General features: G+C 36.3%; 1 protein-coding gene across 1 annotated transcript; it reads right to left on the bottom strand.

Annotated features, from left to right (window-relative positions):
• Positions 1–4,984: 4,984 nt before the first annotated feature.
• On the bottom strand, positions 4,985–12,323 carry slc26a4 (solute carrier family 26 member 4). Its single transcript, XM_057323457.1, has 20 exons — positions 12,187–12,323; positions 11,976–12,115; positions 11,779–11,889; positions 11,474–11,661; positions 11,128–11,292; positions 10,788–10,940; positions 10,345–10,427; positions 9,711–9,858; positions 8,946–9,059; positions 8,775–8,852; positions 8,196–8,291; positions 7,887–7,993; positions 7,489–7,558; positions 7,082–7,174; positions 6,609–6,704; positions 6,228–6,458; positions 5,592–5,646; positions 5,364–5,509; positions 5,182–5,256; positions 4,985–5,073 (listed from the first exon to the last, which is right to left on the bottom strand). Exons 1-20 carry the CDS (start codon positions 12,321–12,323, stop codon positions 5,050–5,052), a joined length of 2,310 nt encoding a protein of 769 aa, XP_057179440.1. The 3' UTR covers positions 4,985–5,049.
• Between the last annotated feature and the right edge of the window lie 528 nt (positions 12,324–12,851).

The following is a 12,851-nucleotide window of genomic DNA, read 5'->3' as shown; positions in this document are numbered from 1 at the left end:
AGTATGTCTTATTAATACTGACAATCAGGTGTTTACTTAAATGCACTTTGAGTAAACCTCATGCATGTATGGGAGTACACTTTCAAATCTATGAGTGTTTGATGGCATCCATGTCTGTCTACCAGCAGATATAGATCTGTTATCTTAGAGATTTCACATCTTTGCATATGTGCTGGATAAACTGTTTTCTTAGCAGATGTTTAAACATTTTAATAATACACAACAGGTGCTGGCGAGTAACTCTAAATTTTGTTTATGGATTTTGTCTTTAATACCAGAAACGTCCGTAGACAGACTGGTTGCTAAGCTCAGCGAACAAAGCCATTAAATGTCTGAGCTGACCAACCGAGCGCAAGTAATGTATTTACACAATGTTGTATTATAGTAATAATGTTGTGTAGTTAAAAGTATAGTATATAATACAATAGTTAACATGTTAACATATTAATGTTTTGGTTAATGTACATTTTTTACTTGATTACGAACAAACAATTAGTTTTGTATATTTATAAATTGTCCATTGTTAGATCGTGATTGTTTTTACCTTTTTTATTTTATTTTCAAAAGTTAAAAGATTTATGCATAAAAGATGGGCATAGAAAGATAGACATACAGTAGTTTGAATGTTCTAATCCTACCTGAGGTGTTGATAAATAAAAAATTCCCAGTCTCTCTGTTGATCCCGATCGCCAAATAATTTGAGTTAATCTATCTGATATCTTTCACAGTACATACTGTCCATTTATAAATTCCATTGGTGGACTTATCATGTCTTTAATAATTAACAGTTATCAATATATCTCATCTTAACCCTGACCATTGTTCTTACAGATAAACACCTGGCAGAAGACCCATACTCACACACTCACTATCACTCGCTTCCTCTCTCCAATAAACAATCACCCCATCAGTTTTCAGTTGGCAAATCTTTTGGCACTGCAGATGTATGGACCATAGTATTTGCTCGGATCATTAATTTCTCAAGGTATGAGACATCATGATACAGTATATTGTAAATATAGTAAAAAGGGTTTAAGGCACTCTGCTGATATCTCACCAGAAATCGTTCTGTTATGGCTCATATGGTGAATGATGTAAATAATGTCTACACCCACATTTGAAAAGTTTTCAGAATTAATCAGAATTCATTCATCAAACTTATTTCCAATCTCACTCAATTTCCTTCCTTTCCAAGGCCCTCGAAAGGGTAGTATTTAACCAATTCTCTGCCTATCTCTCACAGCACGACTTTCTGGACAGTCAACAATCTGGCTTTAAGAAAGGACATTCTACGGAGACCGCTCTCCTGTCTGTCGTCGAAAACCTATGGCAGGCAAGGGCTAAATCCTTGTCATCTGTCCTTATTCTGCTTGATCTATCTGCTGCATTTGACAAGGTGAACCACCTGTGAACCACTCTCTCCAAACTGGACATCCCTAGAACTGCACTCAACTGGTTTGACTCTTATCTCACAGGCAGATCTTTAAGGTACAGTAACCTGGAGAGACGAGACATCCAGATCTCATCAGCTGACAACTGGAGTTCCTCAGGGATCAGTACTTGCTCCTCTCCTCTGTTCTATATAGACCACCTCCCTGGGTCCAATTATTAAGGCACATGGGTTCTCATTCCATTTTTATGCAGATGATACGCAGCTTTATTTCTCTTTTCTACCAGATGACCCCACCATCTCTGCCCGTGTCTCTGCCTGCCTTCTGGACATCTCTTCTAGGATGAAAGAGCATCACCTACAACTCAACCTCTCCAAGACAGAACTCCTGGTTACTCCCCACCCATCAATTGAACACCACCTTAGCATTCAGCTCGGATCCTCAACTATAACACCCACCAAGTCTAAAAGGAACCTGGGGGTGATGTTCGACCACCCGAACTTGCAGGTATGTGCTCTACAATATCAGGAAAATCAGGCCGTTCCTGTCGGGGCATGCCTCTCAGCTACTAGTCCAAGCTCTGGTCATATCAAGACTGGACTACTGCAATTCTCTACTGGCCGGCTTTCCAACCAAAAACATGACCATTATTTGAGTGACGATGACATTTATTCTTACCTAGATTCCATAAATTATTTCAAAATATTTTTGTTTATTACCCTCCTATTCTTGTCATTTGAATGAGTTGTATTCAGAAACGTCTTTAGTTGCGATGTGCGTGTGTTTGTGTGAGAACATACATTATTTAAATATTACAGTAAAAACCTGTGAATATATTTATATAGAGATATATTTATGCTTTTATGACTATATACATTTAAACTACATTTACTGAAAAACACAAATTAAAGGAATAGTTCGCACAAAAATAAACAATTCTGTAATGAATAGCCCGCTCTCAATTTGTTCCAAACCTGTATTTATTTGTTTGGTTGAACACAAAGAGATATATTAGGAAGAATGTTAGCAACTGAGATTTCTGGGGCACCATTGACCATAGTAGAAAAAAAATGAAACACAAAATAAATAAATAAAAAATGTTCATTGACATTTTAATGGTAGTCAGTGGTGCCACAGAAATCTCAGTTTGCTAACATTTTTCCAAATATCTTTCTTTGTGTTCAACCAAATCACATTTATATAGAACAACTTAAGGTTGAGTAATTCATGACAGAATTTTTATTTTTGGGTCATCTGTTCCTTTAATATTATATTGCCTTTGAGCTATTTCATGTAGTCTAACTTTACAGTTTTAGACATTGCCCTCTTTCTTATTAGTTGCATTTTTTTTCCACAAGAAGATATTTGGTCAACATGTCCTTTAAATCTCATTTGTGAAAGAGTAAATCCAGACCTTCTCTTAAATCTGAACCTGCAGCTTTTATCATCAAATTAGTTCATGTTTCTGTTTTCTCTAGCTCTTTGATATGGGGCTTTGAGATACGTCTGTTAGATTGTAAATGGTTTCTCAGAAATCCCAGTATATATGAGCTCATGTAGAATCACTAACACAAATAATAGGTGGGAGAAGATGATCGTTTTATATCAGATATAACGCTTGATATTTCTGATTATGTTCTAGCTTTTATATACTTAAATAAAGTAAGTAAACATCCAAATATTTAGTGTGTTAAATTAAATATTTATATAATGTTAAATGCATTTACATATAACACAAACTACTAATTAACTTGTCGTTCATTGGACATATATGTCACAAAATATTAAATCATTTTTATAAGATATTTAATATATATGATACATAGACTGGCCAATTTTACATTTTTTGTGGTTAACTTAAAAGGGAAAATGTTCATGTAAAAAATATTGACCTCATCATTTTTCATATGTACATTTATATTAAAATACAATTTGCCATTGCTCAAGTCTGGCTTTATAGCATAGACTTTACACTTAGAGCCATACAAATAGATAAGGTGTCAATGGTAACTACAGTATTAAATCTAAAATAAACTCTTATGGCTGGAATTATTGATGACCTCAGTGACAATAAAGAGAGCGGCAATTTCAGATCTCTTAACTCTTAATTTCCAAATTGACAAGCCGTCCCATGCCACATATTACATCATATTTTCCATCAACAAATAATTTTTTTTAATATTCTTTGAAAAGGTGCCAATGAAGTACTTGCCCTGATGCTATAATCAATCACACAATCGACGTTTTGGTAACCCTGTGCACTTTTAATCTTAGCTTTTGGAGGATTTAAACATCCTAGACGAGAAAAGACTCAAGACAACTTACCTTAGAAAGCCAGAGTCACCCAGTGAGAGGTCAGTGGTGAGTGTATGAATAAGGCACACATTTTCTTGTGTGTTTAATGCGCTCAGTTACTGTTGCTAAATGTGTTAAGTACACAAAAGACCTCCAGATAGAGCAACGCAGGAATGTCAACAAAAATTAAACAAGAGCTTTATTGTTTGAACGTTTCATCTTAAGAGCAAGGTCTCGTTCTGTCATGTTTTAAAATGTGTGTACATGTTTGGCTATAATTGGGAATGACAGATGTTCCAAAATGTCCCCACAAATACGTTATGTTTTATAAAAGCCATTTTTACTGCTCTACACATTTCATTAAATGTAATGACACTTTCTATATTTTCGGTTACTTAATTCTGATCTATTAGGTATTAAGGTATTGTTCATCCAAAAATAAAAATGATTTCATTATTTACTCCCTCATGTCATTCCAAACCTGTGTGACTTTCTTCTACAGAATACAAAAGAAGATATTTTGAAGAATGTTGGTAGCCAACTACATTGGCCCCCATTGACTTCTATTGTATGGACACAAAACCACCGAGACATTTCTCATATTTTTTTTTTTTGTGTTCCACAGAAGAAAGGGTCTTACAGGTTTTAAACAGCATGAGGGTGAATAAATGATGATAAAATATTTATTTTAGGGTGAACAATCCTTAAAAAATCCCTTCAGAGCTAACGTACATTACAGTATCTCTTACTTGAGTCACTCAGTTTAAGTACACTATTTGTCATAATGAGAGAAAATTAGATAACAGCCCTTTTTTGTTTCTGACCACAGTGACATCCCATCTAAGTCAGTGTCAGCAGACTGATGACAAATGCAGAAACACGACAACACATAACATAGATAATTTATTTCCAAATTTCTAGTGGGAAACAAGGTTACAAGGTTTCACCAGTGGCGTCACTTCCTTCATCACTAAATTCATCTTAAAACTTCACACTATCTCCTTCCTGGCCCTGAGAGCGTAGAGCAAGGAAGGAGACTGTCTATTTGTAGGTCTAGATATCAAAAGATCAATCTCCTGCATGATTCTAAAGTGCCTCAAAAATGAGGCCATAAAATGCTAACAATATTTCTTGGTAAATAAAAAAGCTGCATTTCCTGTAATGTTTCAATTCAGATGTGAAGAGACATAAACAAAACCACTTTCTTTCTTTTCAGTGCATCTTTCTGGCTCACAGTTCACATTTTCCCAGGACAAAGGTGCAGTAAGACCACCGTTGACTCTATCGGAAGATGACTCGGAGGAGGCTGTCTTTGTTTCCCAGTGAGTCCAGTCAAACGATAGAGTGTGATTCAAGTCCATCCTCAGTTTGAAAGTCCATGAATAGCCTGGAGATAAAACCGGACAAAAATTATTGTTTGATGACTTGTTTATTCACGTTATCTGCTATCTGATAAGACGAATTACGCATAAAATAACAAATGATTGAAGCTCACCAAGTGCTGGTTGTCGTAGGTCTCAATCAGGTCCTCATCATCAGTGAAAAGAGGTGGTTCTTTGTCATCTGAAATCTACATAAATAGGGTAAATGTTATAAAAATAGGGTTTTGTTGCATTTGCATTTTGTTGTTTTCTTTACATTTTAGTTTAATGGCGATTGATGGAATCAAATTTTTACCTTGTCAGCTAACAGATCATCTGCATTTCCACTAGATGTTTCGAGTTGGATGTAGATAATGGCATCATGGACAGAGACGAAGAGCAGATCTCTGGTGACCTCCTCATCGAAGAAGGACAAGGCCTCCATTCTTCTGACAAGCTCACCTGTGACATGAGGAGCCTTGAGGTTATTTACTTGTTCTGAGTGCAGTTTATTACAGCGTTGTGTGACCCAACCAGATCTTACCGTCACAGCCTGCGATGTAGACGCTGACACCAATTCGTATAAATTCTTTTATGACCTATGAAGATGAGAGATAAATAGCCTGCTTATTACAACGCTCAGTGTACAGGACCATTCGAAAAGAAACATGCTTTACACAACACTGATGTAATACGCTAATTCATACTTTTGTGCATTAGAAACTTCATTTGAATTATTCTTAAAAGTGAAAACTGTACTTTTTGTCCCACTACTATTACCAAAAAACAAAATATTATTTATAAATAGGTTTTCTAAACCCCTCCTCCATCTTGACAAACAGGTTGGCCCCGCCCCCAAACATGCTGCATTGGATGAGCCAGTTTTGCTACTGTATGTCTAAGAAATGTTTTCATAGCACCACAGGGTGTTACACTTTTTCAGGGAGTCAAACTAAGAATAGCTCACTTATAAATGCTTTTTCTGTATTTTAGGTTACCTGAATATATATATATATATTTAAATTACAAATGTGGACATGTTATGAGATTACAATGTAGTGTCTTAGAATAGTATTTGCATGTCTACTCACTGTTTTCTTGTTATATAATGCAGCAGAATGGTCTAACTGTGGCTATGCATTATTCTTACAGTACTAAAATTACACAGCAAGAGGCTCACCAGCTTTAGAGACTTTGCAGATGCAACATCCAGAAATGAGACTGCAGAGAAATCCAGCACCAGGCTGTGGATATGGACCTTTGGTACTGTCACACTGACCGGCAGCTCTGATGTCCAGTCTACCTGGACCTTCACGTCTGCCTGTACTGTCTCATTTACTGCCTCAGGACCCTGTTCTCTCTCAAAGGCTTTGTTATCTACTCCCATTGAGGCCACAGTGGCCAAACCATCCTGTGAAGAAATTCATGTCAGGTCAGTGATCTGCGGACCGTTGTATTGTGGTCTTAGTTCATGCTATGTGTCAAAGCATTGATTATATTACCAAGAAGAAATACACTAATGCATTGCAAATATTTCTAATTTATAGAGTATACGAAGCACCTCTGTAACTTGTAATTTTCCTTTTTTAATGAGTTTGTGAATCTTCTTCAAGGCTTTGTTTCTTTTCTTGAACACTCGTACTGCATCAAAACCCACCTGTGGGAATTTATTTCATAGTCATTCAACTAATTAATATTATATATGAATGTATTATATCTATATCATATATATTATATCTATATCATATCACCGCTGTCTGGCAGATCCTCTAATCTTAATTTGTCATGATTTTTCAGTATTTTCATAAATCATTACTAGAAAAGTGGCAGTTTCTGGAGATACAAGGTTTTATTCTGACAATATATTAATATTACTAATTTAAAATGGTTACTTTTACTATAAATCATCAGTATATTTTTTATGTTATATAATCTTTACTAATAGTGAACAATATACAAACACATACACAACATTTGAGCATTTCAGACTTCATGTCATGTTATTTGAATTATTTTTAAGAAAAGTAAACCCACCTCATCCCTTAATTTCTCTTTGAAATAATCAATGTTTGCAAAGTAAATGGGAGAGTTGCATTTGAAAATCTTAATCCCAGGTATTTCTGTAATCTGAAAAAATAGATAAAATTGGTGGAATAAAAGAATAAATAGTGGAAATAAATCAAGATCAGATATTTTAACGAAGCATGCACTCCTGGGTTATTTTCAACCCAGCGGAACAAACCCAGCTGTTGGGGTATAGATTAACCCATGCTGGGTTGTTTTAACCCATTGTTGGGTCTAAAATAAACATCTTCTAGGATAATTTAACCCATCAGTTTGGTTTGCCCCGTTTTGAGCTGACGCTGGTTTGAAAGTAATCCTTTTGGGGGGGTGTATTGTAGCAAATTATTATACTTGACAACACAGAATTAACGTCTTACGTTTTTGTAGTCTTTCATGTTTTTGTAGATATCAGTGTCTGGCATGTTTCCAAGGGTAGAACAGGACGGGCTGAATGAAATAAGTGAAAATGTGATTTTAATAACACAAGAGGCATTTAAAGTCACCAGTCAATTTCCATGCTTAATCATTTCCTATTTTATATCTTACAGAGATTATAATTGATTGTTACACATCGCATATCAAGTGATTTTATGGTGCCATTAATACAGTAAAATAACACGTTTCATTGATTGCCTTGTTTGACTGCTTCATAATAACTTCAGGTGAACAATCGTCTGCTTTATACTTCAAATGTACAGGAAGTGCTTTAATTGCATAACCAGCAACAAAAATGTGTTTATACAAAAATTGATACTGATAAGACACTGATACTTACAACTGTGTTCGGACCACCACTGTGCCCATTTCAAATACCAGGCCTGCCAGCAGACCCACATCTAAACCCAATACGATACATGCCAGGCATGTAGCTATCCAGATGAGCTGCAGAGCGAGAATTTTTATCGCTTAATATTTACATGAATGCTGACAAAAATCTGTGTTTAAAAAATGAGGTTTCAGCCTGAAAGCAACAATGTTACAGCATGTTGAAGACAGTTTGTCACAATCTGATGGCTTTTTTTAAAATATCTGACACAAGACTTATCTCATAATGTTTTTTGTTTGTTTGTTTTGTTACACTTACACCGTCTGTCCTGTTCTGTTTCCAGAGTACAGGCACCTCGGACATCTGCATGAACATTCCTTTCAGGTTGGCTATAACAATACCAGCCAACACTGACTGTTGGACAGAGAAAGAAAACATCACGATAAGTCTCTGTACTTTGATACATGATGAATAATGACTGCGTTGTATTTTTTGATAGTGGGAGAAGTTTATAATACAGGACTTGTTATCCTGTTGGTATTCGACTTAACGTGTTGCATTAGCCACTGATAGAGAATCTGATACTGTATTTATTAATAACAAAGATAACGTGTGTATGACGCTCTTTAGTAATATATTAATATAATAATGAAGTATTCGTGTAATATTTCATGTTTAACATCTGATTCATTTCTCACTACAGAATTCAGGGTTTATTGACCTTTCCTCTACATTAATATCTCTGAGTTGTTTCGAATGTGAGACAACAATATCAAAGATCCATAAAGCCCCTATTAAACATCAGCATCACCTGAGCTATTAAGACCTCTCTTTTAGAAGCACTATTCAGTTATTTTATCTGCCTAAACATTAACACACACAGTTTCTCTACCACACCTTCTGCAGAGGCTGAAGAAAGGGCCCGAGAGCCAAGATCACTATCATCACCATTAAAGCCGAGATTATACCAGCAACCTAAAAAAGCATCAACAGAACGCAGGTAAATCTAGGTTATATTTACACACACACAGATGCGAAAGTGTTAAAGTGACAGCGTATGCATTTTACCTGGCTCTTCCCCCCTGTGCTCTCCTGTATGGCGGTCCGTGAGAGGGCAGTACTGGCCACAAAGCTCGAGAAACATCCTCCAAAAATGTTGCTGACACCAAAAGCTATCAGCTCCTGATGTGGATGTAAAAGTGAAGTTTCAGTCACCGTGGCCCAGGTCATTTTTATGTCAGTTTTTCGGTTAATATGTATTATTTTGTTCATATACATGCAGTGCGCCCCCTACAGTATTTAATTACATGAAAAAATACATTTATTGTTCTATTGCAAAAATGGTCGTTATTAAATTTTGGTATTATTTATGATATTATCTGGTACTATTTGGCATTATTATTGTCAGTTAATACAATTTTATGAAAATTGTTATAGATAATGACACCATTCAAATAATAACTGTACAAAATCTCTGTCTTCATTTAGTTTATTTGTTTTGTGTGTTTTCTCCATCAAGTTGTTGAGGAACTGGAAACTTGCGTAATAATGCAGCCATTAGCTAGTTTAGACGTTATACTAGTTGCAAACTCTCACATTTGCTTTGACTTGGCAGGTGAAAGTGACCTTGAAAGGTCAAGTAGCTCTTTCTGTCTCTCCCTCACATTACAGTCATTTCTTTATCTGTGGGAGAGGCTTCGTTTGACCTTTATTCTATCTCAGAAAGTACTTCACACACCCTTGAGCACGCTTGCTTAATTTGCCCAGAAAATAACACGCACGTTTTTGTAAAAGTACTGACGGATGCATACATACAATCTCTAAGACACATACCTGGTTGCCATCAATTGTGTAGTCATGTTTTGCTGCATAGACTTTTGCTACAGAGACTGCGACTGCATAACCAACCACCGCTGTGGAAAAACTCGAACCCAACATATTCCCAATAAGCGCTAGATTTGGTGGCTGGGGCGGAGCAAACCTGTGGAACACAGACATTCAACCGGTTAAAAAATTGGACATTCCTTGTTTTTGGACTATTTTGGATTAACAGTTAATACATCAAAATGATGAAATAACAAAAATTGTAGCAACGCTCATAAGTTTTATTTGAAATATTAAAAATATATTTATTAAATATTGTTTAAATAAAATATTTAATTGAATGGCAATGAACCGCCCTTGTCAAGATTACAAGAGTACACACAAGTCCTGATAATTCTTATATACTTTGTATTTTAAACTTGATGTTTTCTAATGTTGCAGTATTTGTTCCATATTAATTCTATTTATATTATTATTGCTCAAGACTTTGTAACAATCTGTCAGTGTCCTTGTTCTAGACAACTGCTACACTCTAGTGGCGTCTTTTGAATAACTTTCCAGGAACAATAACGGTAGAAATACTGTAAAGAGACTAAATGTCCACTTATCAGGATGCAGGAGAGGCCACAGGAAGTGATCTTACCCCCTGGGGAGGCTGTGCACAATGCTGGCACCATACTGGGAGTTCAGGTCCATCACATGAGAGACTGCAGAAGCGATCACTGTCTGTCAAAAGGGAAGAGTGAAAGGTAATCAGCTTTTGAAAAACTCATATATGGTCTTACTTAGAGACCCAATGAAACTAAACACAGTTTTCATTGTGAATTTTTCCAATAGGCTTTAGTTACATCAGAGACGGTCATTAATCATAACTCGATACTTGTTGTAAGTGGCCTTGGGGGAGGGACATTATCATTCTTGAGTGTATTTGATTGGACAAGAATCTATTTTTTTTTTTTTTTCTGTTTTGACTGAATTTTAAGTGTTCATCTGGTAAACGGAGTACACTAATATTTAAAGCTAATCAGTTGTTTCAAAGCCACAACAGAGTTTGTAATTGAGTTTTATAGAAAATGAAGTCCATACCACAATGACTTCTATAGGGATGGACACCTGGATCTTGTGCTGAAATCTCGTGTTGACCTCTTTCACGGCCATAACTATAAAGATTGTCATTAATCCGGCAACCAGGTCTGCAATGTTTGTCTGGTTAATGTTCTTACCCACATCACAGAGAGTCTAGATTCAAAACAAAAGTAAGAAGATCAAATGTATAGATTGAGCTCACCAATATACATTGTTCCAGTATGATGCCACTTATTCAGATTTATACATGAGGAAATAATAATTTGCCAAAACAAGACCGCTGTACTTAGTTCTGTATTTAAAGAAAGATGTGATGATACTAATAATGTCAGAGCCTTACATAAGCGATGGAGAAGAAGCCATTATGGTTGTGGGTAGGAATAGACAGGATGGTTTTAATCTGGGAAATGAAGACGTGAATGGCTGCAGCAGTAGTGAAACCCCCTACCAGGGGGTCTGACAGATACCGTACTAGAAAGCCCACCTGCATCAGCCCCATGGCTACCTGGAATGAATTGAATAACATTTTAGTTATGGCACACTAGCTGTATTATTATAGACAATAGAGATGTGTGTATTTGGATTTAGTTTTGACGTGCTGTAGCGTAATAATTAAATTACAGTAATTTAATAACCTAAATGAAACTGATTTATGCTTGGTTTAGTTCTGTGTCCTACAGCTTTACCTGGAATAATCCGACCAGTACGGTCATGGTGCAAGCCAATGTGATTCTCTGGGCCTCTCTTGCTTCCACGTCCACCTCCATCAATGTCTCGTTCGCACCCGTCACGTTCGCTGGGCGCAGAAAGTGCTCGTCGGGGGCAAAGGTCAAAACTACAGAGCCCACCATCAAACAGGTGACTGGAAATGGACCTAAAGTGAAGACATTAAGTGTCACATTTTAATCCTTTGTTCGTGGTTATTAACCCACAGCAGACTAAAACTTAAAAATGTAATGTCCTTTTTTAAACACACTAACAGGGGACGTACCCACGGAGATGTGTCTCGAGGTGCCCAACACAAAGTAAGTAAGAATAGGAAAGAACGCCGAGTAGAGTCCGTAAACAGGTGCCACAGAAACTAGCAATGCATAAGCCACACCTGTAACACACACCAAAACCATGACAACCTTAAAGCACCACTTCACCATAGCAACACTGCGAGGTGTTGTTCACACTGGAACTTACCTTGTAAACAGCATACCACACCTGTGGTGACCCCAGACATGAGATCGCCGGGTAACCACTGGTTGACCGGGTATTTAGGGAGCCAATCCAGTATCGGGAGAATCCCCTTAATCTTCTGAATGGCCCACTTGTCATTGCATCTGAAGCAGTTTAATTGTATGTCAGAATGGAGGAATAAAAATTCACACTAGATGCTGTTATTTAGACTCACCCACAGGTTCCCTTCAGTCTTTCTTGTAAGCTTCTGGTCTCTCTGTCTTTTCTCTGATGGACCTCATCAAAAACACGGTTTGAGTAGATAGGTCGTGACACATGGTAGTCGTTTAAATGGTGGCAGACATCCATCATGTCCCCTGGTGAATGTCTTTTTGTCTGATAAAAGTTGAAAAGTGTGGGTGTTGTTGTGGTTCTGTAAAAGAAAAAGTGAGATGTTGCATTGGATTTTAGCTAAATAGATGGTTCATTACGTGATGAAGTATGTGTTCTGATTTAATGAACCTGGTTTAAAACATTAATATTGAGCGTCATTTTACATGAACAAATATTCATATTTTTAACAATTGTGAATTCATTGTTTTGCTTTGTTATGAATTATAATTTTGTTAGATTTAAGCTTAAAACATAAAAACATTTGTTAATGTACTCATTAAGTAAAAAAACCCACACTTTTAAATCATTTCCAAAAAAATGACAAAAACCTGATTACGAACCTTTTTAACCTAGTAGTGCCAATGGCAAAACCATAGTTTTTTTTCATTTTCCTTTGTCTTTTTCTATGATGGCCGGTCCAGTAAACAAATACAGTAAACAAATACTTTAAGGTTCTTGCGTCGCCTGTGTCAGAACAATCTGGTCGACCAGACCAAAAGAGCCCTT

Source organism: Triplophysa rosa, linkage group LG24 (assembly GCF_024868665.1).
Source record: "Triplophysa rosa linkage group LG24, Trosa_1v2, whole genome shotgun sequence".
NCBI lineage: Eukaryota > Metazoa > Chordata > Actinopteri > Cypriniformes > Nemacheilidae > Triplophysa > Triplophysa rosa.
This window is presented reverse-complemented; position numbering and strand designations above follow the sequence as displayed.

What these genes read in the sequence shown, in the direction of transcription:
- slc26a4 (XM_057323457.1), bottom strand. Translation starts at nt 12,323, where the DNA reads ATGATGGATGTCTGCCACCATTTAAACGACTACCATGTGTCACGACCT. An exon ending in AGACTGAAGGGAACCTGTGG is followed by an intron (nt 12,116 to 12,186) that starts GTGAGTCTAAAT and finishes AAACTGCTTCAG; the next exon opens with ATGCAATGACAAGTGGGCCA. An exon ending in TACTGGTCGGATTATTCCAG is followed by an intron (nt 11,293 to 11,473) that starts GTAAAGCTGTAG and finishes AATTCATTCCAG; the next exon opens with GTAGCCATGGGGCTGATGCA.